This window comes from Entelurus aequoreus, linkage group LG01 (assembly GCF_033978785.1).
Source record: "Entelurus aequoreus isolate RoL-2023_Sb linkage group LG01, RoL_Eaeq_v1.1, whole genome shotgun sequence".
Taxonomy (NCBI): Eukaryota; Metazoa; Chordata; class Actinopteri; order Syngnathiformes; family Syngnathidae; genus Entelurus; species Entelurus aequoreus.
Window position 1 is genome coordinate 393,905 of NC_084731.1, and position 27,529 is coordinate 421,433.

Genomic DNA, 27,529 nt, shown 5'->3' on the forward strand with positions numbered 1-27,529 from the left:
TGGTGGCTTGTTTTCATGCTCTTGGTCACAACTTCTAGTTTTGACTGGTCTTACTCACAAAAGGCACTCATAAGAAACTTTCATGACATTTTATTCCATCAGCACTGCAGTAAAACACTTCCTGTCTACCCTTCCCCCGCCCGCCAACATGGCAGAAAGCACACAGCAAAAATATCAACTAAGAGTTGTCTTTGAGACTGATGAGCTGCTGCTTCCTTGTGTACAGTCCCATGATGCACCTTGGCAGAGAGTTAAGGGAGCAACAGCAACCATGAATCCGGGAAGTGAAGAAGAAGAAGAAGAAGAACAGGCACGTTGGAATAATGAGAGTTCTCACAGAAAAGTCTCTTTTCTGTCATGATGAGAAAGGTGGAACTTGCTAGTTGTGTGCTCAGATGATCTCAAAGGTATTCTTCAGTTCCATGATTAGCTGCCAGTCCGCCTTCTGCATCTCGTCTCGGAACCAGTTCTTCAGAGCGTCAATGGACGCTCGTGTGATCTGCAAACAGTGACGTGTCATCAACTCATTTTGCTCTCACTCTATAAATGACATGAGACTACAATCCCACAGTAATGGGCTGCCATCAAACCACAATGGAACAATTTGATCCAAAGCGACACTTCACAGAATCAGTGTCCTGACTCTCGACAGATCCTTGTAGTTCACACAAGGATCTGGGCTGGAAGGCATTGCATACTCCTTCCAGAGAGCACAAAATAATGAACCAATCAGGATCGCCAGGCGGGATTTCACAGATATTATTACTATTACTGCCAAATATTGATATATGAAGTCAAGTGAATTATATTTATATAGCGCTTTTCTCTAGTGACTCAAAGCGCTTTACATAGTGAAAACCCACGATCGAAGTTCCATTTAAAGCAGTGTGGGTGGCACTGGGAGCAGGTGGGTCAAGTGTCTTGCCCAAGGACACAACGGCAGTGACTAGGATGGTGGAAGCGGGGATCGAACCTGGAACCCTCAGGTTGATGGCACGGCCACTCTACCAAGCGAGCTATACCGCCCCAATATAATAATATATTATCGTTGATCATAACTCCATGTTGCATCCAAGCTGACACACGTCACCATCTTTCAGTGCAGAGTGCAATTCTATGAGCCAACACCCGTTACGCATCAATCATATAAATAATAAATATAGCAATAATCATATAGCCTGCTACCAAGTCAATACACAAAGTAAACAATCATTACATGTCATGCATTATAATCAAATATGTGGCTGATGCACATAAAGTACTACAAACTGCAATAAGCCGTGCTAATGTTGGAACACATTTCTTTCCTCAGTTTATCGGCATATGGAGAAGGAAATATGCACTGACACTACACATAGCCACTTAGCTTTTATTTCTACTAAATATAATTTGCCCTGTCAGTTGGATGACACATGGACATACATGCTAACTAGCATATGTTAGCCTGTATGTCCACGTATCATAGACTGGGCTAGCATTACTCTAGGACCTAAGCACCATCACAGGAACATACTATCTCTGTTAGACAATATAGTTTACATACCAAATGTCCATTTCCATTTATTACAAGTCATTAGAAAACATAAATGCCCTACTTACGTATCAAGGAGGAAATTAGCAAGTTTGGTGTCAGATGAAAAAATATTTAATGGTTTCCATCTTTCAAAGGCATCCCGGATACAAATCCTGGTTTTGTTCCTGGCTTTGTCATGACTAAGTTGTGAATGTTAGCTTTTAGATGTAATAAGGTCTGACATGTTTAGTAACTTTACCAGTGGCAGTAGCCAGACCAAGATGGCAACCTGGATGTGACACACTCATGGACTTTCTGATTGGTCAAACAGTGGAGGGTGTGGCATCCAAATGAAAACATTAACAATATTTCGGGGCTGTAAATCTCATTTTGAAATGAGCATATCCCGGCTGAACAACCGTTACCAGTCTTAAAAGGTATTGAAAAATAAGATGAATTATTAATGCATTTTGACATACCAGGGCCATTTAATGATGACTTGACATGAAAATATTTCAATGTTTCCTTTAACATGTCAATATCATAGTGTAGGATCGGTAAATATGGCGGAGTGACTTTGTTTTGAAATAATGTGTTTTGTCATTTGCTAGCTCACGACTTTTTTAACATGTCATGGAACGGTGCCTCGGTTGGATGCGGGGATAAAGAATTCTTGGAATTGGTCACGGTTAGAAAGAGAAGCCAACAGATGCCCACTTTTGGAATTCATTTTTAAGCACAAATATTCGAGGAAACACTTTGGACTCTTTGTGACAGGAAAGTGATCACCTATGGTGGCAAAGGTTGGATGTCGATGAAACAACATTTGGCAAAGGTTGGATGTCGATGAAACAACATTTGGCAAAGGTTGGATGTCGATGAAACAACATTGTGAGGGAAGCAAACATCCATTCTGCAACTACCGTAATTTCCGGACTATAAGCCGCTACTTTTCCCCCTCGTTCTGGTCCCTGCGGCTTATACAAGGGTGCGGCTTATTTACGGCCTGTTCTTCTCCGACACCGACGAAGAGGATTTGGGTGGTTTTAGTACGCAGGAGGAAGACGATGACACAATGATTAAAGACTGACTTTTCATATATCGGTAGGCTGGTTATTTTGATAACGTACAGGCGAGCACTTTGTATTACTTTGCACCGTTGTATTATTTGTACTCTGCACGAATGCTGTTCGCCATGTCAAAGATGTGAAAGTTTGATTGAATGATTGAAAGATTTATTGTTAATAAATGGGACGCTTTGCGTTCCCAAACAGTCATCTCTGTCCCGACAATCCCCTCCGTGGTAGCAGGAACCCCTATATACTACGCTAATTACACATCAAAACCCTGCGGCTTATAGTCGGGTGCGGCTTATATATGGAGCAATCTGTATTTTACCCTAAATTTAGCTGGTGCGGCTTATAGTCCGGAAATTACGGTAAATATTTGTTATCATAATTATGTCATTTTTCTTAAATGTATGTGGAACTTCAAATGGAACTGGAATAGCCCTAGAGCTATTTTCTGTAAATTGCATTTTTACAGAATTTATATGCAAGAAATTCCTTCCAAAGCATCTTAAAAATGGTAAAAATGCCCCCCGAACCAAAAGGACTCCTTTGATGCAAACTGATCATTTTCAATTCCTCTATTTTTTATTTTTTTTTACCTGAATGGGGTCCCTGCCACTGTTTATGAAGGTACACAGACATATCGCATCCTGTCCATCACATGAAAAGTGCTGCATAAACAACAACAACAACAACAACAATTCTATTGTTACAGAATGATGGAGCAGCCCGACCAAAACGGTTTGGAGTGGATTCTTTTGTATTGTTTTTCAAACATTATTTCTTATCTAAAAGCATGTTATATGTTGAAATGGTGGTATTTTGGGGGAGACCAAGCACCAGTGAAATTAATTTCAATGATCGACATTGCTTTGTTGTTGTGAGTTACAAGTGCGGTCATAGAAGCAATTGAGCTAGTAAGTTACCACTAATGTAGCACTCTTTTTAATGAGTTTCATGTCCCCAGGGCACCAATGGCAGCGTTTCAGTGGAATGGACCTTTAGTACTCACAATGAGACATAAGCTGTGTCTCAATTCGGCGGGAGCAGCCTTTGCGGCGCACATTTGTGGAATGCTGACGTCATCACGGTGCGCGAACGCCGTCCCAATTCAAAAAAGTTCCTTTGAATCTGGTCGACAAATGTGTCTTTATTTGCCATCAGCAGAAAGCTTGCATCCGTGTACACATCCCATCCTTTCATATCCGTGTACACATCTCATCCTTTCATATCCGTGTACACATCCCATCCTTTCATATCCGTGTACACATCTCATCCTTTCATATCCGTGTACACATCACATCCTTTCATATCCGTGTACACATCCCATCCTTTCATATCCGTGTACACATCTCATCCTTTCATATCCGTGTACACATCCCATCCTTTCATATCCGTGTACACATCCCATCCTTTTATATCCGTGTACACATCTCATCCTTTCATATCCGTGTACACATCACATCCTTTCATATCCGTGTACACATCCCATCCTTTCATATCCGTGTACACATCCCATCCTTTCATATCCGTGTACACATCCCATCCTTTCATATCCGTGTACACATCACATCCTTTCATATCCGTGTACACATCACATCCTTTCATATCCGTGTACACATCACATCCTTTCATATCCGTGTACACATCACATCCTTTCATATCCGTGTACACATCACATCCTTTCATATCCGTGTACACATCACATCCTTTCATATCCGTGTACACATCACATCCTTTCATATCCGTGTACACATCACATCCTTTCATATCCGTGTACACATCACATCCTTTCATATCCGTGTACACATCCCATCCTTTCATATCCGTGTACACATCTCATCCTTTCATATCCGTGTACACATCCCATCCTTTCATATCCGTGTACACATCCCATCCTTTCATATCCGTGTACACATCCCATCCTTTCATATCCGTGTACACATCCCATCCTTTCATATCCGTGTACACATCCCATCCTTTCATATCCGTGTACACATCACATCCTTTCATATCCGTGTACACATCCCATCCTTTCATATCCGTGTACACATCTCATCCTTTCATATCCGTGTACACATCCCATCCTTTCATATCCGTGTACACATCACATCCTTTCATATCCGTGTACAAATCACATCCTTTCATATCCGTGTACACATCCCATCCTTTCATATCCGTGTACACACCCCATCCTTTCATATCCGTGTACACATCACATCCTTTCATATCCGTGTACACATCCCATCCTTTCATATCCGTGTACACATCCCATCCTTTCATATCCGTGTACACATCACATCCTTTCATATCCGTGTACACATCCCATCCTTTCATATCCGCGTACACATCCCATCCTTTCATATCCGTGTACACATCTCATCCTTTCATATCCGTGTACACATACCATCCTTTCATATCCGTGTACACATCTCATCCTTTCATATCCGTGTACACATCACATCCTTTCATATCCGTGTACACATCACATCCTTTCATATCCGTGTACACATCCCATCCTTTCATATCCGTGTACACATCCCATCCTTTCATATCCGTGTACACATCACATCCTTTCATATCCGTGTACACATCACATCCTTTCATGTCCCGAGATCCTTTGCGTGCTCAATTCTGAAAACATTTTCAACATGGCGGCTCTATGCGACTTTAAAGTATAAGTATAGCTTTATTTATTCAATTCAACCAGACATGTCCAGCTGGGATGTCAGTAGTGATATACATTTGTGTAAATTAGGACTATCGTAACGTTGAGCAACCTCCATGCTCTTTGACCCTCTCTTTACCCCGAGGTAGAGCCATATGTCGGGCCATTAAGCTTGACATCTTTTAATTTTTTAGACCGCAAGAAAATGAATGAATTATGTTCTATTAATGTGTGGGCGGAATAATGAAGTATAGTAAACGTGTGCATCAATGTATTTAAAAATGTTTACTTCTATTAATGATTATTGTGATCTTGTGTTGAACTTTTCTGTTTTTGTTGTTGTTGCTATGCAAAATAATCAAGGAGGACTTGGACAAAAACAGTGCAAAAAGGAAAGACACAAAACAAGTATATAGCAGTTTGGACGGTAATTGAAAAACAAAGTATTTTCCTAACCTATATAAATGAATAAACTAATGTGCTGAAACTGTAGTTGTTGGGATTCATTTCCTCCGCCTTCATTGCAAATAACTATATGATGATGGTAATATTATTATGCTATTGTTACTGGCTATAATGCAAGCAACTTGACAATTGTGATTGAAATATTAATAAAGTAACTGCTAAATGAGATCATGTGGTGTTGCTGTATGATAGATCGTGAGGACTCTTTCTGGGACAACTTCTGTATCGTCGGTGTGTTTTCAAAGCTACAATAATCATTCACAAGCGTAAAAATAAATCCGACATTATCTAATAATTAGGAATAACAGCTTTGGAATGACAACCATCTCTAACCGCAGAAAAATCAGACGGCGGCTGTGCCGGTAGATCTTAGTTGCTTCCTCTAAAATAAGGTAAAGGACCAAGAAAACACAAAAAAAACGATTCAACATTCTTACCTTTGCCATTATTCAACCTCACGCGACTGAGCAGCAGATACAAGACGTAAATGTACGAGCGGGGACAACTGACGTAACCAGGAAGTGTCCCAGAGGCTAGATCAATTGGAGGACTCTGGCTAGGAGCCACACATGGGCTGGGTCCTTGGAAGGATTTGAGACACAGGTAAAGACTTACCTTGGTGACTAAAATGTCGGTGGCCTCAAAATGGCGACCATACATCTTGGGCGACTCTCCAGGAATGGGTTCTATCTTGATGCAGAGCTCCTGACCTTTTTTGGCGCTATCGACTGTCTTATGGTTGATCTCGATGCTGGTGACCACACCAATGTCTACAAACTGTAGCACACAAACTCGTCATTAACAGGAATCAACACACAACCAAAGTTGAGGGCACTCACCCCTTTACTGGGAACGCACAGTGGTGTCCCTTGCCGTAGAACACCAGCTTCTATAGACACACCCATTACGATTGGGTCTCTGGAATTGAAGATGAACTGAGGAAGAATGCGCAACTTTGCAGGAAACACGGCCACATGCCTGAACAAACACAAACACACACACAACTGTCAACCAACAGCCACACATGGATGGTGAGCAAGCAAGGTGTGCACTTACTTGAACTCTTCCTGCTTAGCTTTCTTGTAGTCGTCACGGTATTTGGTAAAAGCATCAAAAAGATGGTAGATTATTTCAGCCGAGAAGATGCGAACACCAAGGCTGTCAGCCATTTCCTGGCTGTCCCTCTCCACTTTGACGTCGAATGCCAGAATTGTAGCGTACCTGTCCAACAGCCACAACAGAAACGCAATTGAATCATATTATTTTGCCACAGATTGAGAGCATGCTGGTGTGACCGTGCAAGACCTGTATTGATTGAAAGTCTACACTGGAAAAACTGACCATCTCACTAAGTAAAGACTGGATTTGAAATGTATATTCAAAATATCTAAACATGTAATCTACTGAATAATATTTTTTCAGTGAGACATACAAACTTGTTTTTAGGCAATAGATCTTTTGAGGGAGAAAAATATTACCTTTGAGCATCCCCCGTTTGTAAGAAGACACAAAACTTCACAATACTAGTAAGTATAGCTAATAAAAATGGTTTTTTGGCCTATTTTAAGATCACTTTTAGGTGTTTAAAGCTTAAATGTCTTATTTCAAAAAATCTTACCGAGACAATTTTGACTGGTTCCATTGGCAGATAAGTTTGTTCATTACAAGCAAAAATTATTTATATTACATTTTTTAAATCTTTTTAAGAGAGGCATTTTTCCAGGGAAATTGGTGGTGCCCAGTCTGAGTAAATCAACCAAATACATCTTTCAAGACAATTTATTAAGAGCAATAAGTTAAGAAATACAGTAGTTGAATCAATGCTGGGTGAGGAAACGTTGGCCAGCCCAGCCACACCAAGCAACATAACCACACATGCCTACATGCGGAGTATTGTGACGCTTGACCACTGAGCAAATGCAACAGTAGGCAGCTGAGATAATACTCACGTTTGATGAATACATTGTGCCTGAAGAGTGCTTCATTTTCAACATTTTACTTATGTGTGCTAAATGAGAGCTGGAATTATGTGGTGCTGTGATTAATAAGTGCATTCTGATTTCTTCAACTAAGAGCCTGTACTTGTTTCTCCACTGGATACATTGACTAGTATTATATGCTGCTGTTTATGTTCATCATACGAGACAGTGAATATTCCCCACTACGACAAAAGATATAGCTGGTGCCGTGCCAAAGTATTTGCCTTGCTGTGGAAGTGCACTTGCTGTCGGAAGGGTAAAGCTACAGTACATGCTCAGTTTAAATCAGCTAAGTTTATCAATAAATTGTGACATTACCACCAGACTAAATGCTTTTGCTACTTTGGACATTACATGCTGCCAAAGTTAGCAATCATAACAGTGACTGACAATGTCTTACCTTTCATTAAATCAATTGGAAAAACGTTTTGTATTTTTTGGCTTCAATGATTTGTTTAATGACTAAAAAGTCTGCAAGACTGTTCCAGTGGAGTGTACATGAGAGCGGAGCGCCTTGGGTGATGGCAGGCACAACAGAGTGCCGGGAGAAGGCTCAAAGACGAGAGAAAAAAAGACAGCGAGGGCCCAAAGACCATGAGAAAAACTGTCAAAGGTTTTGTGATGATTTGAAATTGAAAAGGACAAACGTTTGCACTGTCAAAGGAAGCTAACATTTCACAGTAGCACTACATCCATGATGCAGCACTCATACGAATGCTGTCAGTTTAATTACAATTTTCCATAACTTTATATTACTTCTGTTTGCATTGTTGTACATTATTGGGCAGCAGTTTGCTATTTACATGTACCAAATTCCATCCATCTTCTACCACTTGTCCCTCTTTGGGTCGCGGGGAAGGCTGGAGCCTATCCCAGCTGCATTCAGGCGGAAGGCGGGGTACACCCTGGACAAGTGTCCACCTCATCACAGGGCCAACACAGATAGACAACATTCACATACTAGGGACCATTTAGTGTTGATTATCAACCTATCCCCCTTAAGAGGTGGGAGGGGCCTATCCCCAGGTGCATGTCTTTGGAGGTGGGAGGGGCCTATGCCCAGGTGCATGTCTTTGGAGGAAGCCGGAGTAATTTTGTAATTGCCGCTGATTTTTCCCCTGCTTACACAAGTCCCAAGTTCAAGGTGTAAACAAAGTTAGCTCCTTGTTGTGATCATGATTCATGATCTGAAACGCTTTGAATCTCTCCAAAAACTGCAGCTCCACATCGGAGCTCTTTGGGCTTCAGGTTGCGATTGGAGCTGCCTCACCCCAGCAGCTACCACACTAATCATTTGCTTGTTTTAAGGAATCCGTGCCCTTATGCTGGACATATAGTTCAAGTCGAATGTGTCAGCAAGCTATTCTCAAAACGTGACCACTTTGGGTGGTCAGGAATGCTCCAAGTATAGTCCCAACTTTGGTAGCAAAAGGAAAGGTTTTACTTTGTGCTTCCTTTCCGGTTGACAGGAAGTAATGCAGGCTTTGTCCCAAAATTAATATTTACACTTTTTTTCTTTTGGTGTTGGAACAACCTCAGGTAATTAACGTATCTTTCGCCAGGCTACTAATGCAGGATTCAATGAAACCGCTCACAGTCAACTTTTAGATTAAAAAACATACACGTGGGTGTTTGGCGTTACCAAACTTTTACAAGTACTCGTCAAATGGATCACACCAATTGCACTAGATAAAGCTTGGTTGGGCATTAGAAAGAAATTCAAATACCAGTCCACCAAACAAAAAAACCTTGAATAATGGACGTACTGTGGGTCATGCTCCAGCATGGTGGACGCCTTCATCACATCTTTCTTGTGGACTGGACCAATGTTGATGCCAGCGTACTGCACACACAAACACAGAGTTAAAAAGGTCAGCTGTAGTGCTGAATTTCCAAATGTATCCCCTTAAAACATAAAGTTCCAAACTTTTTATGGATTTCTCATTCATCCAGATCATTGTATTCTCAGGGCATTCAAACAATTACAACGGGACTGTTCAGTTTGTCTTAGAAGATGTTTCGCCTCTTATGTGTGCAAGCTTCATCAGTTCATACTCAGATTTAGATTGGAGAAATCAAGTTAGAATACATCTGTCCATCAAAGTCTATGAGCATGAAAAAAAGACGAAAACAGAGAAACAGACAAAGCAACAAAAAAAAAGCATATATACGTTACAGTCACATTTTCCAAAGGGATCAAATACAAATGATTTCATAACCTTTATTATTTGTTAAATGCTGTTTCTTTCTACTGCGATAAACCCACTAGAAAAATGTTGTACAGGTCAAGTCTTTCAAGGGGTGAAGAAAAGACTTCCCTCCACGAGACATATAGCAGCTGAGCAGATATGAAGACAACTCACGGGTACTTTGGATGTGCGCAGAAACTCAAGCAGAGCCTCCAGTGATCCCAGTGTAGATGCCTGCACATAAACTCCTTTCTCCTCTAACTTGATGCAGCTCAGAGTTTGTTTGAGCTCATGAATAAGATCATCCTAAAGAGCAGAGTAAATATCAGCCATATCAAATGTGTTTGGAAAGTGAGGTGGGGGTGTGTTGTGTGTTACCCTCAGCACAGGTATTTCATCATCTCTGTGTGCTACCAGGAGAGGGAGTCCTGCCAGTGCCTTTTCCAGGTCTTTACCCAGAATCTTAACACCCTGAGCTGTGGACACCTCTTTGTGCTTCTCATATTGGTTCTATAGAAAATCACAAACAAAGAAATTAAATGAGCTTATCAATCATTAGAAAATATAGACAATAAACCACTAGAAAATATATTGCAATGACAATACAGTGTTCACAGCAATAGGTCCGACTAGGTTATACATTTGTAATTACAGCGCGTTATATGGTATATTATTTGCGCTGGTTCTCGTAGCGGTAATAATTTGCACAATAGTTAACTTACAAGTGGTTCGAGACTGCTTGAGAGTTGGGTCACATCAAGGTTTGGTAAGATGGTGACCACAATGAACCCCACTAGTAGAAGTATTAATGCTCCCTTACTCCGGATTTCCACTGATTGTGTAACGGCGCGACTCTGCTCCAGCACGGATACCTTTTCATTTTAGTCAATGTGTCAGTTTCCATCACTTGTGGACGCGCTGAAAGACTGGAGACTTACGCACAAAAAGGCAGATGTTCTATTTTTGCCAAACATCGGAGCAAGGCTGCAGCTATTTCGAACACATGGGGTAGAACGGGACAAACAAAATACTTTCATTTGATTTTCAGAATAAAAAAGCTCTGTGCTTAATAGCTTACCCATGCTAACTTAAAAGTGTGAAAAATAGGGAAAAATGACAAAACCAAGAGTCCCGACTTTTGTCTTTCTCTACTTGGATCGTCTGCCTGTTTATTCAGCCCACATACCAATTCTCACGCGCAAATATGGGCCTGTTCACCACAAGAACTTGTCGGTGACATCCTTCACGCTGTCCATTATCACAGAGAAAGCTGATGAGTATTGATGGAAGACGGACTACAAAGACGTTTCGCAGCAAAGCTGATCACATCCAGTGGAAAGTATGTCCTGTTAGGATAAGTTAATGCTAATCAATAAGTCAAACAGCTGTTAATCAGCTTGTGAATAGGATTCATAAAATAGGATTTACTCATTTTATATACAAAATTGGTGGTGTAAAATACTTTATTATATTAAGACTATTATAAAGACTACCTTTTTTATTGTCTCAAAATAATTTTGACATTAATTTAAAGAAATTTGACCTCTGCGTTTAAGCTTGAGAAAACTTTCAGTACACACTGAAGCAGTAGGCTAGGTGCAGGTGACGCTCCATGTGCATACCCTAGTTGGGTACAGGAAGTCTCACATGGTTCAGAGGTTAGATGCTGTCATAGCACAGATGAAAAAGCTTGTCATGACCCAGCACCTTCTCTGTACATCTGTTTCCCACTTCTATGTGGGGTCCATATTTAGGACAGCTTTCCTCCTCCTAGCCCAGTCATTAGCATTTTCTGAGACCGTTTTAGGCTTGCTGTCACTTTGTGTTTCAGACCATGTATAGCAGCATGGGCAGACTTCAGATATGTACCTTAACTCGGAGCTCCTTCAGAGGAGGCGGAAGCAGCAGTCCACGGATCTGAGTGATGATTGGTCCTTCTACTCCAGGGACAATGATGGTCTCACCTTCTCGTAGGCATCCGTTGATCAGGATAACATCTATGGTGGTGCCCATGCCAGGCAAAGCTTTGACCTAACACAAACAACAGCGAGAGTGTTTCTCTTCACACTGCATGGAGTGCATTAGCAGGGGTTCTTAACCTTTTCGACACCGGGGCCCAAATTTTCCACTACAGAGGGGCCCGAGGCCTACTCAAATATTAACACTCAATTTTTTATTTTACTCTACGATTTTAATCGTAGTCAATAATTATATCTAACCTACTTAGTTTACAACCTTGTCAAATGATATAAAAACATGTGTTGATGACTTATAATTGAGGCTAAGGTCAGGCTAATTATAAAAATAAATACAAATTAAATGTATTGCAAAAGAAAGGACTCATGTAAACTGAAAAAAAAATACATGTACATACAATTACACAGTGCTAATATAAATCAGTTCTTTCTAAATTAATAGTGAATTACAATAATGTCAGTAAATAAAAAAAGTGCAAATGAAAATACGGCTTCACCACTTAGCCATAACTTTATAGATGGGTAGGTCGTGAGTTCAAACCCTGGCCGAGTCATACCAAAGACTATAAAAATGGGAGCCATTACCTCCCTGCTTGGCACTCAGCATCAAGACTTGGAATTGGGGGTTAAATCAACAAAATGATTCCTAGGCACGGCCACCGCTGCTGCTCACTGCTCCCCTCACCTCCCAGGGGGTGATCAAGGGTGATGGGTCAAATGCAGAGAATCATTTCGCCACACCTCGTGTGTGTGTGTGACTATCATTGGTACTTTAACTTAACTTAACAATAGCTCTGTTTGTTTGATATTGTCAGAAATGCCACAAGTGAAGTGAATTACATTTATATAGCGCTTTTTCTCAAGTGACTCAAAGCGCTTTACATAGTGAAACCCAATATCTAAGTTACATTCAAACCAGTGTGGGTGGCACTGGGAGCAGGTGGGTAAAGTGTCTTGCCCAAGGACACAACGGCAGTGACTAGGATGGCGGAAGCGGGGATCGAACCTGCAACCCTCAAGTTGCTGGCACGGCCGCTCTACCAACCGAGCTATACCGCCCAAGAGGTGGAAAAGTGTATTACAACTTCATACAGCTGTGGTCCGTAAACAGATACTTTTTGGCGGCCCTCTAGGGGGCGCTCGCAGCCCAAATGGCATTAGAAGAACCAGTTTACCTCCATGACTTGAGCTCGAAGCTCTTGGCAACACGCTAGCCGGCGGGCCAACATGGTCTGAGTGAGCTCAACAAGGAGTGCGATGAGATTTCCGATTCCGTCGCCACTGTGAGCCGATGTGGGAACCAACGAAACAAAAGTGCGAGCATCCTTGTTGTCGTAGAAAAGGGCAGCATTGAGACCCTATGGAGATGAATGACAGTTATTAGGACAGCATGTTTAAAGAGGTGAATCAGTGAAGACCAGCTATGGTGACCTGCTGTGCAAACTCCACGATGATGGCCTTTGACCTCTCATCAAACTCATCCTTGGTGTTTTTCTTCTGCTTCTTCAGCGTCGCAAAAACATCTGTCTCAGGACTCTTTTTCCATTCATACAGACGGTCAATCTAAAGAGCAAAGGGGCATTGTCCAGCGTCACAAGATGACACACCGAGCGAGCGCTTGATAAGAAATCACCTTGTTGAGGGCAACAATGAAGGGACACTTCTTCTCCTTTAGCAGATTGATGGATTCAATAGTCTGTGGCTCCAAACCATGCATGATGTCCACCACCAGGATGGCAATGTCACACAGAGAACTACCCCGGTTCCTCAGATTTCTGATCATATGGAACACAGGCATTCATTAGACCATTTATAAAGAAAGGCATGTCATTATATTTCTTCTCTGTGTCCAAGCAAATGAGCAAGCATTTCATCTTTGACAAATTCTCACCCAAAGGATTCGTGTCCTGGTGTGTCAATGATCAACATCCCAGGGATCTTTATCGTCTCTCTGTCAAACTACATAAACAAATAGTGAGGGCCACTCAATAATGTAAGTGGGTGTGCTGAGTGAGTTTGTCAGAGTGAGTGAGTGTGTGTGTGTGTGTGTGTGTGTGTGTGTGTGTGTGTGTGTGTGTGTGTGTGTGTGTGTGTGTGTGTGTGTGTGTGTGTGTGTGTGTGTGTGTGTGTGTGTGCATACATTTTTCACCATCTTGGTCTGGTCCTCAATTGTCTCTTTGGGCACATTTGTAGCTCCGATCTGCTGTGTGATTCCTCCTGCCTCGCCATCTTGAACGTGTGTGTGTCGCAACTGTGCAAAGAAACAAGTCAGAACTGAGTCAACAAGTTAGCAGATAACACCAAGCACTTCAACCGCTAGAAATCAAATGAACTCCGCTGACCTGGGGTAGAAGGCAGACAATGACTGACTATTAATGGCCAGTGAAAAACACAGCAATTGTTAACAGGGCATTAGCTGGTTATCAAAACTGTATCAGCTGCTAAACATTTTTTGAAATTGCTGACGAGACCTTAAAGACATCCTCCTCCCAGATGGCGGGAAAACATTCGATATGGCTACTGTTTATTTATTATAGATGTGAGCATATTTTTAAAGTTTAATGGCAAATAGACAAGCCAGGTACCTTTAAAAAATAGCAGAATGTGATCATGGATTTTTCCAAAGATTTAAAAGATTCAACATCACCAAAGCGGACTTGCCAAACTATCTGGTCAACCACACTTCCTTCAACACTCAAAAAAGTACAAGTACAAATTAGGGATGTCCGATAATGGCTTTTTGCCGATATCCGATATGCCGATATTGTCCAACTCTTTAATTACCGATACCGATATCAACCGATACCGATATCAACCGATATATACAGTCGTGGAATTAACACATTATTATGCCTAATTTGGACAACCAGGTATGGTGAAGATAAGGTACTTTTTAAAAAAATGAATCAAATAAAATAAGATAAATAAATTAAAAACATTTTCTTGAATAAAAAAGAAAGTAAAACAATATAAAAACAGTTACATAGAAACTAGTAATTAATGAAAATTTGTAAAATTAACTGTTAAAGGTTAGTATTATTAGTGGAGCAGCAGCACGCACAATCATGTGTGCTTACGGACTGTATCCCTTGCAGACTGTATTGATATATATTGATATATAATGTAGGAACCTTGCAGACTGTATTGATATATATTGATATATAATGTAGGAAGCAGAATATTAATAACAGAAAGAAACAACCCTTTTGTGTGAATGAGTGTAAATGGGGGAGGGAGGTTTTTTGGGTTGGTGCACTAATTGTAAGTGTATCTTGTGTTTTTTATGTGGATTTAATTTAAAAAAAAAAAAAAAAAAAAAAAAAAAAAAAAAAAACCGATACTGATAATAAAAAAACCGATACCGATAATTTCCGATATTACATTTTAACGCATTTATCGGCCGATAATATCGGTCTGCCGATATTATCGACATCTCTAGTACAAATGTATGGAGACATAATTTATTTATATCTGGATGGGTCCATGAATTTAAAATATACACACACACACACACACACACACACACACACACACACACACACACACACACACACACACACACACACACACACACACACACACACACACATATATACATACATACACACGCATACATATATGTACACATACATACATACATACATACATATGTACAGTATATACATATAAATATATATATACACATAAATACATAAATTGTAAAACACATATATACATATATATATATTTTAAAACACAACGACCTCAAAAGGGACAAGCGGTAGAAAATGGATGGATGGATGTACATATATATATATATATATATATTAGGGCTGCAACTAACGATTAATTTGATAATCGATTAATCTGTCGATTATTACTTCGATTAATCGATTAATAATCGGATAAAAGATACAAACTACATTTCTATCCTTTCCAGTATTTTATTGAAAAAAAAACAGCATACTGGCACCATACTTATTTTGATTATTGTTTCTCAGCTGTTTGTACGTGTTGCAGTTTATAAATAAAGGTTTATTTTATTTAAAAAAAAAAAAAAAAAAAAAAAAAAAAAAAAAAAGCCTCTGCGCATGCGCATAGCATAGATCCAACGAATCGATGACTAAATTAATCGGCAACTATTTTTATAATCAATTTTAATCGATTAGTTGTTGCAGCCCTAATATATATATATATATATACAAACACAGTAGATTATACGCACGCACACGCACACACACTGCTGTTAGAGAGCTGATACAAGAGGCACTGACGCCAGCGACCTGCCGCCATGTGGGAATCTAAAAGGAAAACTCAAATCCCGAAACCTTCACTGTCATCTGAACACAGGACACAAGGGGGAGCAAGATTGGGTGTTGGACACAGGACATGATGGGACTCAAGACGTGATGCTAAAAAAAAAAATAGTCCATGACATAGAAAGAGCAAGAATAGAACACAAAGAAGCTCTGGAAAGAGCAATAAGAGAACTTAAAGAAGATCAGAGAAAAGCAAAAACCAAATACAAAAAAGATCTGAGAAGTCTGCAGGAAAATATAGAAAGTCTGCAAAGTCAGAGTAACAACATAAGAAAGGACTTCCAGGGAATGCGCCAAGAAATGAGGACTCTTCAAGAAAAAGTTCTTGCAGTGAAGAGAGACAACAACATGCTGAAGAATATCACAGATGAAATGGATCAGGATGAACGAAGGAACCATATCATTGTGACAGGGCACCAAATTAAACCAAGATCCTTCGCGAAAGCTTTGGAATAATGAAGGTGAACCAGATGAAATGGATATTGTCTCAATAGAACAGCAAGTGGTCAACTTCCTGCAATCGACATTAATACCATGGAAACATGCATCCCACTGAATGGAAGAAACAACAACACCAGCACTCCATCATCCTCATGGAACTCGTAAACAGAACATCTAAAATGGCACTGCTGAAACAAGGAAAGAAGCTGAAGGGAACAAACGTGTACATGAATGAGCATCTCACAAAACGTAATGCTGAAATCGCCAAGAAAGCACGCGACTTGAGAAAGCAGGAAAAAATCCAAGAAACTTGGAGCGCCAAGTGTAAAATCTCCATCAAGCTGAATGGAGGTCCAGAAGCACGAGTACTTGTTGTCCATGACAGTAGCTCCACATTCTGTATGGAGATACACAGTCAGCTGTTTGCTGCATCAGTCAGCCAAAAGAGCAAAAATAAAAGTATCAGCCAGAGACGATCGACTTTCGTGATTGGCATTGAAAGGCATTTGATTGGCAAAGGCTAATTACATACTTTTTCACCAATATTGTCCAATACTGATCGGTTGTCCATCAAACGGCGCAGCCGACTAAAATAGAACAGTGCATACAGTGGGCACGGAAAGTACTCAGCCGCTTTATATTTTTCACTATCCCAATATTTACTGTTATTGGCTATCATGAGACCAAACTGACAAATTTAGATCAATTGTGAATCACATATTAAAGTAAGATCATGTGGTGTTGCTGTATGGATAGACCTTGAGGACTCTTCTGTAGTCTCTCCATGTTTTTAAAGGTGCAACACGCATTAACAAGCATACAAATAAATCCATCATTAACTAATAATTGGGAATAACATCTTTAGAATGCTTGTCAACACGTGACACATCTTCATGACAACATCTCCAATGATCGTTTGGCTCTAACCACAGCGACGGTACATCTTAGCCACTTCCTCTAAAATGGAATTGAATTGAATAGCTTTATTTGATCATGACAATGCATATTGATCAACATATAAGCAAAGCATCACGGTGAGTATGCCAGAATGAGCTACAATGGCTACATTTAATCTGTTGTCCTAATAATTAGTTTATTAAGGATCCCAATCAGTCTACACCGCAGTGGAGACTATTCTTCCTGGGGTCCAGGCAAAAAACATCACACAATCACAAAACAAAAGATAACAATGCAGTACAACATGATCAGTAATAAAATGTTGTAATACAAAAATAGCAACAACAAAAAACAAAAAAAATTAAAGCTGCAAGCAGCATTGGTCGGGTCCGCCTTCTGGCAGGTGCTAGTCCTAGGTGTCCAATACTTTAGTCCAGTGGTAGTCCTGAGTGAGACCTACATAGAGGTTTTTGTTTCGTGTCTCTACGATATTGGTACTGGGAGTTAGAGGAAGTTGTGTCTGAGTTCACATTGTCATTATAGGCTATTGTGTGTATTGAGGCCAAAGAAGGTCTAATCGCAGTTTCGTTGTCATTTTTGGCACCGTAGCAGCATCAGTGCTGCGGGTCTTTGAAGGCTCGTAAAATCAAAACGGTAGCACTAAATAAAAATCCGTATAGAACTTTTAATCAGAAGGGTTCAATCTCTCTCCTGTAGCAGTTTGAAGCCGAAACGACAAACGCGCTCAGAGGAGATAATGTTTGATGTTTGGTGACCGTTTGGTACAAAAATGTTGTTTTGAAATGGAGATAACAAACTTCCTGTTGATTTTTGCTGAAGGGTGTCAATGTATGAAATGTAGGTCTAAATGAGACCTACGTAGAGGTATTTTTTTCATGTCTCTACGACGTTCCTACCGGAAGTTATAAGCAGTTTTGTCTGAGTTTTCCTCTAAAAAGCATTTTTTTCTCTGTTTTATTAAAAAATTGCTCTAGAGCACAATTTTGAGTTTCGGGGTTCGGTTTTTTTTTGAGATCGCAATTTCTACCAGTCCCAATGTGTGTGCGAAGTTTGGTGAGTTTTGAAGTATTTTAAGGGGGTCAAATTAGAGGTCAAAGATGTAAAAAACAGTGTTTTTAGTACATTTTTGTCAAAAAAGGTAAATTGCCAATTTCCTGTTGATTTTCGCCCGAGAATGTGTCATTATGAGTTGTAGGTCTAGAGCAGACCTACATACAGGTTTTTGTTTCATGTCTCTACGACCTTCCTAGTGGGAGTTAGAGGCAGTCTGTTTTTTTTTTTTCCTAGGGGGCGCTAGAGCTCAATTTTGTGTTTTGGGGTTAGGTTTTTATATTAAAGTCTGCTGGCACACTTTTTGGATGTGTGTAAAAAATTTGGTGAGTTTTGAAGTATGTTAAGGGGGTCTAAGTAGTGCGCAAAGCTGCGGAATAATAATAATAATAAAGAATTAAAGCTGCAAGCAGCATTGGTCGGGTCCGCCTTCTGGCAGGTGCTAGTCCTAGGTGTCCAATACTTTAGTCCAGTGGTAGTCCTGAGTGAGACCTACATAGAGGTTTTTGTTTCGTGTCTCTACGATATTGGTACTGGGAGTTAGAGGAAGTTGTGTCTGAGTTCACATTGTCATTATAGGCTATTGTGTGTATTGAGGCCAAAGAAGGTCTAATCGCAGTTTCGTTGTCATTTTTGGCACCGTAGCAGCATCAGTGCTGCGGGTCTTTGAAGGCTCGTAAAATCAAAACGGTAGCACTAAATAAAAATCCGTATAGAACTTTTAATCAGAAGGGTTCAATCTCTCTCCTGTAGCAGTTTGAAGCCGAAACGACAAACGCGCTCAGAGGAGATAACGTTTGATGTTTGGTGACCGTTTGGTACAAAAATGTTGTTTTGAAATGGAGATAAAAAACTTCCTGTTGATTTTTGCTGAAGGGTGTCAATGTATGAAATGTAGGTCTAAATGAGACCTACGTAGAGGTATTTTTTTCATGTCTCTACGACGTTCCTACCGGAAGTTACAAGCAGTTTTGTCAGAGTTTTCCTCTGAGGAGCAGTTTTTTGTCAGTTTTATAAAAAAATTGCTGTAGAGCACAATTTTGAGTTTCGGGGTTCGGTTATTTTTTGAGAGCGCAATTTCTACCAGTCCCGATGTGTGTGAGAAGTTTGGTGAGTTTTGAAGTATTTTAAGGGGGTCAAATTAGAGGTCAAAGATGTAAAAAACAGTGTTTTTAGGACATTTTTGTCAAAAATGGTAAATTGCCAATTTCCTGTAGATTTTCGCCCGAGAATGTGTCATTATGAGTTGTAGGTCTTTAGCAGACCTACATACAGGTTTTTGTTTCATGTCTCTACGACCTTCCTAGTGGGAGTTACAGGCAGTTTGTTTTTTTTTTTTCCTAGGGGGCGCTAGAGCTCAATTTTGTTTTTTGGGGTTAGGTTTTTATATTAAAGTCTGCTGGCACACTTTTTGGATGTGTGTAAAAAATTTGGTGAGTTTTGAAGCATGTTAAGGGGGGCGAAGTAGTGCGCAAAGCTGCGGAAAAATAATAATAATAATAATAATAAATAATAATAATAAACATTACAAATTCAATAGGTTCCTTTGTAACCAGTACAAAGGACTCCCTGGGGGAGTCCTTTTTACAGGGTACATGCGGACCCTAATAATAATAAAACCTTACAATTTCAATAGGGTCCTTTCGTCCCATTGCAAAAGGACTCCCTTTGGGATTCCTTTTGAAAAGGTCCTGTGCGGACCCTAACTAACTTTTGAGTTTACATAATAATGTTCATACCAAAGATAAAAAGAGCAATACAAATATATATTTTTGCAAAAATAAAACATAGAACCAATGGCCTATATAATACACATTAGTGTACCAAAGACAAACAATAAGTGACGAAAAAGTACCATCCATCCATTTTCTACTGCTTGTCCCACAATCAATAAAATAGTCCATAATAAATAAAACCAGTCATGACATTAGGTACAATCTAGAATAATCTCTTTCCGCAATACTTCTCCACTCTGCTGGTGATTGATGGCAGATATTGTGGAAGCCTAGTGAGCCTACTCAGTGGTCTAGTGGTTAGAGAGTCCGCCCTGAGATGGATGGGTAGGTTGTGAGTTCAAACCCCGGCCGAGTCATACCAAAGACTAAAAAAAAAAAGGGAGCCATTACCTTCCTGCTTGGCACTCAGCATCAAAGCTTGGAATTGGGGGTTAAATCACCAAAAATGATTCCCGGGCGCGGCCACCGCTGCTGCTCACTGCTCCCCTCACCTCCCAGGGGGTGAACAAGGGTGATGGGTCAAATGCAGAGAATAATTTCACCACACCTAGTGTGTGTGTGACTATCATTGGTACTTTAACTTGAACAAAAAGAACACCAAAAACCATTGGACATTCTTCTCTTAAGTTCGACCTGGCAGGACTGAGCAGCAGACACAAGATGTAAACGGAAGGGCGGGGACAGCAGATGTAATCAGGAAGTGTCACAATTCATATCGCTGGAGGACTCTCACCAGGACCCACACTTAGTCCACCGCATGGGCTCGGTCCTTGAAGGGATGCAGCCCACCAATTGAGACACAGCTAAAGAGTGAACACTTGAAAGGGGTCTGAATCATTTCTTTACACAATGTATATAAAGCCATTTTTCCTCCGCTTTCAACTGACTTGAAGCTAGGAAGACGCCTATTTGCTTTATTCCAAGAACGTGGACTGAAGATGTGACATCACGTGCAACAACACACTACCAAAAGCCATTTTGTTGACAATAGCAAGAAAACAGTCAGCAAACTAGTCAGAGATAAACCAACCAAAAAACACAAACCTTATCCAGGATCTTGGTTTTTCCAGTGTCCACATGTCCAAGCACACATACAACAGGGGATCTCAGGCTGTCCAAGTCGGTGTTTTTCAGGTTCTCTGCTCTCCGTTTCTATGACAACACACAGATTCAGGAAATTAGGAGGGAGAAGAGTTGAAATCCAAGTGCCTAGTTTTCCCAGAGACTAACCTCAATCCTTCTCTTGGCTCGGTCGTACAGACGCTCCTCCTTTGTCATGCAATCATCCTCACTCTCGCTGCTTTCATCTTCACTCTCCTTTACCGACCCCTTCTTACCCTGGCCTGTCACCGCCTCCTTTCTGTCCTGCACATTCTCCACCGGGGCTTCCTCGCTTTCTTCCTCCTCATCCTCATCCTCATCGTCTTCCTCGTCCTCATCCTCGTCCTCCTCGTCCTCTTCACTGGCTGTGAGCTGAGGTGGACCAACAGGCTCTTCCTTTACCACAATGTGGACTTTCTTTAACTCTGCCAAAGAGTCAATTACCCAGTGAGCTGCTACAAGGGACAGTAACTTGTTATCCTTCATCGCCTACCTTTCTCCTCATCGCTGGCAATGGCCTCCCAGTCGTCTACGGCAGCATCAGGCCTAACATCTAAAAAAGCCAGAAGGGTGATAGTGGTATCTCCCTTCATCTGTCTTCTACATGCCGCAAACTGATTCTGACCTGGCTCGGGTACCGGCGGCGTCACTGCCTCTGTTTCTGTGGCAACAGGTTCGAGTGTCTCTGATGCTGGCAAGGTCACCTCTGACACTTTTGGGAGAGAAACCACACCTGTGAAGCACCTAATAAACATTTACAGGGCTGTTAATGAGTAATACCTTCTGATGTTTGGGCAACTTGCTTTTTTTTCTTCTTGTCTGCATAAACTGGTTTCTTTTTTGGCAGAGACTCTTTGGATGGCACCTCCACACCTGCACCAAGAAATAATGGTCAGCTGATGATGAGGTCAGCCATTAGGCAATTGGCTGAAGCACCTTGAGCCTGCAGTAGTTTGAGTGTGGCTTCAGCCCGAGCTCGGGCCTCCTTCTGGGCCTTAGTAATAGGTTTCCCATCCTTCTTTAGACGGTCCTTCCGCTCCTTATCCTTGAGTTTCTTCTTTTCCTTACGCTCCTGTTCAAGGCGCTCCTACCAGGGGTTTAAAAGTCAAAAGTCCGTTTAGTGGCAGACTAGGTGAGATGCTGGTTTCATACCTCCTCCAGCCTCTGTTGTTCTAGCTCTTCAAGCCTTCTGAGTCGCTCTTCCTCCTCTCTCTTGGCGCGCTCCTCTTCCTACAGAAATAAAAGTGCTGTGATAACTGAGGACCACAACTCTCAGCAGGTAAATCACTCCTTCTCTCCTGAGAAGCACACCTCCTTCATCTTGGCCAGAGCTTCCTGCATGGCCTTCACTGCTGCCTTGCTTGGCCCCTTCTTTTTCTCCTTCTCTTCCTTCTCTCCTTTTTTCTTCTTCTTATCCTTCTTCTTCTTGTCACCCTCGTCTGACATACAACAACAAAGTTGAAATGTTAGTCACCAAGTCCACTCTCGGGGGTATGGCACACATCCTACCCTCTGCGGCTGGATCCATGGCCTCCTGTTCATCCACTGCTGTTGCTGCAGCTGGAAGTACCTCAGGAGCTGGGGCCTCTAAAGTCTTCTCTGGTTCTTTGACTTCCTTCTCCTTCAGCTTCTTTTGCTTCATTCTATCCTCCTCCTTTTTCTTTTTATCTCTTTCCTTCTTCTCCGCCTTCTTCTGTGCAGCAGTTTTCATCTTAAAGCCTCCGTCTTCCACCTGCTCATCCTCATCATCACTTTTTGCAGCTTTACTCTTGTTCTTCTTCTTGTCTCTCCGGGACATGAGCTCCTCGTCTTCCTCAGATTCACACGCTCCCTCTTTTCCAATCTCACCTTCGTCTTCAGAGTCTAAAGGTCCCCTGTCTTCCTTTTCACCTCCTTTGTTCTTGAGACGAGAATGTGAGCTGCTCTCTTCATCAGACTCGGACGGCCCCTCAGGTGCCACCTTAAGGAGCAACAATGACAACGTCGGTGACAAACGGGCTCAAAAGTTAAAGAAAAATAGACAGCAGCAATAAGCCCCTCTCTATCCCACCTGATGTCCGTTCTTCTCCTCCTCGGCTGCTCGTTCATTGTCTTCATCTTCCTCAGGGCTGACACTCTGCTTCTTGCCCTTTCTGGTCTTCTTCTTCTCTGCTTTGGGAGGCTCCACATTCTCATCTTTCACTTCCACATCATTTGTCTGCAAAGAGAATCATTTAGAGACCCCTGTGAATAAATGCTTGTACTGTGTAGCCTTCTAATCATGTTTGGCAAATTAAGACTGCTTCACCATGAACTTTTCACCATGTGTCTCCAGTAGGGGTGTAACGGTACACAAACATTTCGGTTCGGTACGTACCTCGGTTTAGAGGTCACGGTTCGGTTCATTTTCGGTACAGTAAGAAAACAACAAAATATACATTTTTTGGTTATTTATTTACCAAATTTGTAAACAATGGCTTTATCCTTTCAACATTGGGAACACTCTAATAATTCTGTCCACGTTAATCAACATTAAACTGCCTCAAGTTGTTGCTCAGATTAAATAAAATGACAAAACTTTTCTTCTACATATAAAAAGTGCAACATTAAACGGTTTCAAGTCAACTCATCATGCTTAATTTATTGCAGCATTTGGGAAGCCTGTAGTTGATTTTTATGATGTAAATGTTATATTATTATCAACATGTGATAGCAGGGACCCTGCCATTCAAAACTAGGCTGCTGCATTACTAATGATTCATGGAACTATAGCTGAAAAAAATAGTACAATAGCAATAGGAGAGACTATTCATCCCTGAACACCATGGAGTTCATGTAGTCTTAATGATGCACTTACATTATTATATCAACTATCAGAGACAGAAACTCTTCATTTAACATAATGTCCTTTTTTGCTGCTTCAACACAGCTCAATCAACACAGAAAAAGGTAAATGGAAATAACAGACAGACAGGACTTTGCTGTCCGTAACACACACACACACACCCACACCCACAGCAAACTGAGCTAACGTTACGCTAAAAGCGAATTAGCCTTCACCTCAAGCCAGGACTGCGAGTGAGCTGAGCTGCCTTTTATATTTCTAGAAGGTCAACGGGCTCATAGTGATGTTACTAGTAGTTGACTGGGAGGTGTTTATTATCATTTGGGGAGAGTCCGCTGCCTGATGCTTACCTGCTAAACGCTAAGCACTGACTACATGCGCTCTGAATACGCACTGCTGATTGGCTGTTACCGCTCTGAATACGCACTGCTGATTGGCTGTTACCGCTCTGTGTGCAACCAATCAGATGGTTGTGTGGGTGGGACAATGGTGGGTGCTGTGTAGAGGACTGACAGAGACAGGCAGAAGGAAGCGGAGCAGCTTGTTAAGACTTTAGCTTAGCTTAATATGTTCGTGTGGAAACTCGTTCGGTACACCGCCGAACCGAACCGAACCCCCTGTACCGAAACGGTTCAATACAAATACACGTACCGTTACACCCCTAGTCTCCAGGGACAATTCTTCCAGCTCCTTAAGGATGTCATCCTCACTGCAGCAGTAGATACACGTGTTAGTCATGAATCAGCAAAGAAAAGACAAAAAAGGAGATCACATACTCAAAATCCTCCTTTTTTACTCCCTTCTTCTTCTTCTTTCCTTTTGACTCCTTTAAGGCTCCAGCTCCTTCAATTTCTGCCGCCAGAGTATCAATGTCATCATCTTTCGAGCTGATGGAGGAAAATCAATCAGTCAAAAAACATTCCAGCGGACCACAATAAGCCTGTCATTCTGGTCCCACAACATGAGCTGCTGACTCGCCAACCTAGACACAATGTGACTACACGCCAGAAGAATGAACACAACACTGTGATGTATGACAGCAACGTGATGCTGTGACATTTACTTATTGAACAGTAATAAACCTGCAGATTATCAATGAGTCCACTAGCTAAACCAAAACTGCACTGTAAGTGATGTTGTGTGATGAGGCTAAAGTGCAGTGGATGGAACTATGGTGGTCATTTAGCAGGTGTATGATAAGGCTAAAGTGCAGTGGATGGAACTATGGTGGTCATTTAGCAGGTGTATGATAAGGCTAAAGTGCAGTGGATGGAACTATGGTGGTCATTTAGCAGGTGTGTGATGAGGCTAAAGTAACTATGGTGGTCATTTAGCAGGTGTGTGATGAGGCTAAAGTAACTATGGTGGTCATTTAGAAGGTGTATGATGAGGCTAAAGTAACTATGATGATGAGGCTAAAGTAACTATGATGATGAGGCTAAAGTAACTATGGTGGTCATTTAGAAGGTGTATGATGAGGATAAAGTAACTATGGTGGTCATTTAGAAGGTGTATGATGAGGCTAAAGTAACTATGGTGGTCATTTAGCAGGTGTATGATGAGGATAAAGTAACTATGGTGGTCATTTAGAAGGTGTATGATGAGGCTAAAGTAACTATGGTGGTCATTTAGCAGGTGTATGATGAGGATAAAGTAACTATGGTGGTCATTTAGCAGGTGTGTGATGAGGCTAAAGTAACTATGGTGGTCATTTAGCAGGTGTATGATGAGGATAAAGTAACTATGGTGGTCATTTAGCAGGTGTATGATGAGGCTAAAGTAACTATGGTGGTCATTTAGCAGGTGTATGATGAGGATAAAGTAACTATGGTGGTCATTTAGCAGGTGTATGATGAGGCTAAAGTAACTATGATGATGAGGATGAAGTAACTATGGTGGTCATTTAGAAGGTGTATGATGAGGCTAAAGTAACTATGGTGGTCATTTAGCAGGTGAAAGAGCACACATTCTAGAAGTAGGTCAGAGGACTGATAGCGGACATATGGCGGAAAATAGCCGTACCGTATTTGGCTAATACCTTTCCAGCCATTGTAAAGTCAACCAGACGAGTAAACAACATTCATGCGTTTGTTTGTTGAAGAGTTTTGTAAAGAGTTGGAAGCTAACTCGTGATTGATGGCAGCTGACGCCGACATAAAGACAACATAAGACGGTTGTTTAGTTTGCTGAGAAATATTGGACTCGTGGTTAGCTAGATGCTAAGCTAAGTGAGGCAGTAGAAGGACGCAGATGGCAGCTGGCAGCCAGGCTGTGTGAGTGAGGACAGGGCCAGGCTGTGTGAGTGAGGACAGGCCGCTATGTGACGCCTGCGAGTGCTTTGCTTACCTGTCCTCTCCATATTTCTTCTGTTTCTTCCCCATCCTACAGCTCGGCTTCTCCGCTTGTCCAATATGCCACACAGCGCATATTCCACATAGATCGTGTGTGGCGTGACACGAGCTCACTCTCTTGATTGCTTTTGCTGCGCGTCAGTCAACAACTCAACTGCGACACAGCAAAGAACTTACACGCAACACCAATTGATTGTGTAACTTCACTCATTACCGTTGAATATTTGGTGTTGATAAATGCCACAATAATACACGCATCGTCGTTGTGTGCCCATCTTAGGTTTGCTTCCTGGAAAAAGCACAAAGTGAGGCCTCTTCGTTCCTCCTGTTTTGAAAGCTGCTAACGTCCTCCTTTGCGCATGCGTCATAGCAGGGTTCATGTGATGAAGTCTTATTCATTTTTTCTTTTTGGAATTGCACAAAGTACATACAAACATTATATTCTCAATGCACTTAAAACATCAAGGCACGTTCAACATATCTCAACAATTTCAAACATCCATCAGGTTGAGCAAAGTATGTCTTTCACAAAATGTAGAAGGAAAGAAAATGAAAGCAAATACAAATAGAGTAATACAATAATAATAACAAACAATATGATAAATTACAAACAAGGGCTAACTAAATCACTTTAAAATTCTTCAATAAAGATATCAATTTAAGGGCTTTTGTACTTTTAATCATTTTCCAAGATTGAATTGATCATTTTAAGCCATTAAGCCAATTAGAAAATGTAGTTTTTACTTTCAGAAATCGACATTTATATGTTAAAAAATGTTGCTTGGAGCATAATAATGTTGACAAACATTTCTATGTTAAATGCCAACTTAGATCTCTTCTATAGTTAATGGGGACCATTTTATGAAGTCTTTAGAAGACAAAATAATAATTGTCACTTTAGATTTCAGGAATTGCCATTCTTTAGTTCCAACAAACAACTGTATACTGAT

General features: G+C 41.0%; 1 protein-coding gene across 1 annotated transcript; it reads right to left on the reverse strand.

Annotated features, from left to right (window-relative positions):
- Positions 1-75: 75 nt before the first annotated feature.
- eif5b (eukaryotic translation initiation factor 5B) lies at positions 76-26,930 on the reverse strand. Its single transcript, XM_062041367.1, has 26 exons — positions 26,575-26,930; positions 25,005-25,115; positions 24,880-24,937; positions 23,455-23,601; positions 22,914-23,364; positions 22,716-22,843; positions 22,557-22,634; positions 22,341-22,491; positions 22,185-22,277; positions 22,030-22,116; positions 21,898-21,957; positions 21,534-21,829; positions 21,348-21,455; positions 14,001-14,111; positions 13,752-13,819; positions 13,494-13,635; positions 13,292-13,423; positions 13,036-13,218; positions 11,754-11,915; positions 10,263-10,394; positions 10,059-10,190; positions 9,462-9,538; positions 6,773-6,937; positions 6,556-6,694; positions 6,332-6,493; positions 76-499 (listed from the first exon to the last, which is right to left on the reverse strand). Exons 1-26 carry the CDS (start codon positions 26,607-26,609, stop codon positions 392-394), a joined length of 3,516 nt encoding a protein of 1,171 aa, XP_061897351.1. The 5' UTR covers positions 26,610-26,930; the 3' UTR covers positions 76-391.
- Positions 26,931-27,529: the final 599 nt, after the last annotated feature.

What these genes read in the sequence shown, in the direction of transcription:
- eif5b (XM_062041367.1), bottom strand. Translation starts at nt 26,609, where the DNA reads ATGGGGAAGAAACAGAAGAAATATGGAGAGGACAG. An exon ending in CATGGATCCAGCCGCAGAGG is followed by an intron (nt 22,844 to 22,913) that starts GTAGGATGTGTG and finishes GTTGTATGTCAG; the next exon opens with ACGAGGGTGACAAGAAGAAG. An exon ending in AGTTGCCCAAACATCAGAAG is followed by an intron (nt 22,117 to 22,184) that starts GTATTACTCATT and finishes CTCTCCCAAAAG; the next exon opens with TGTCAGAGGTGACCTTGCCA.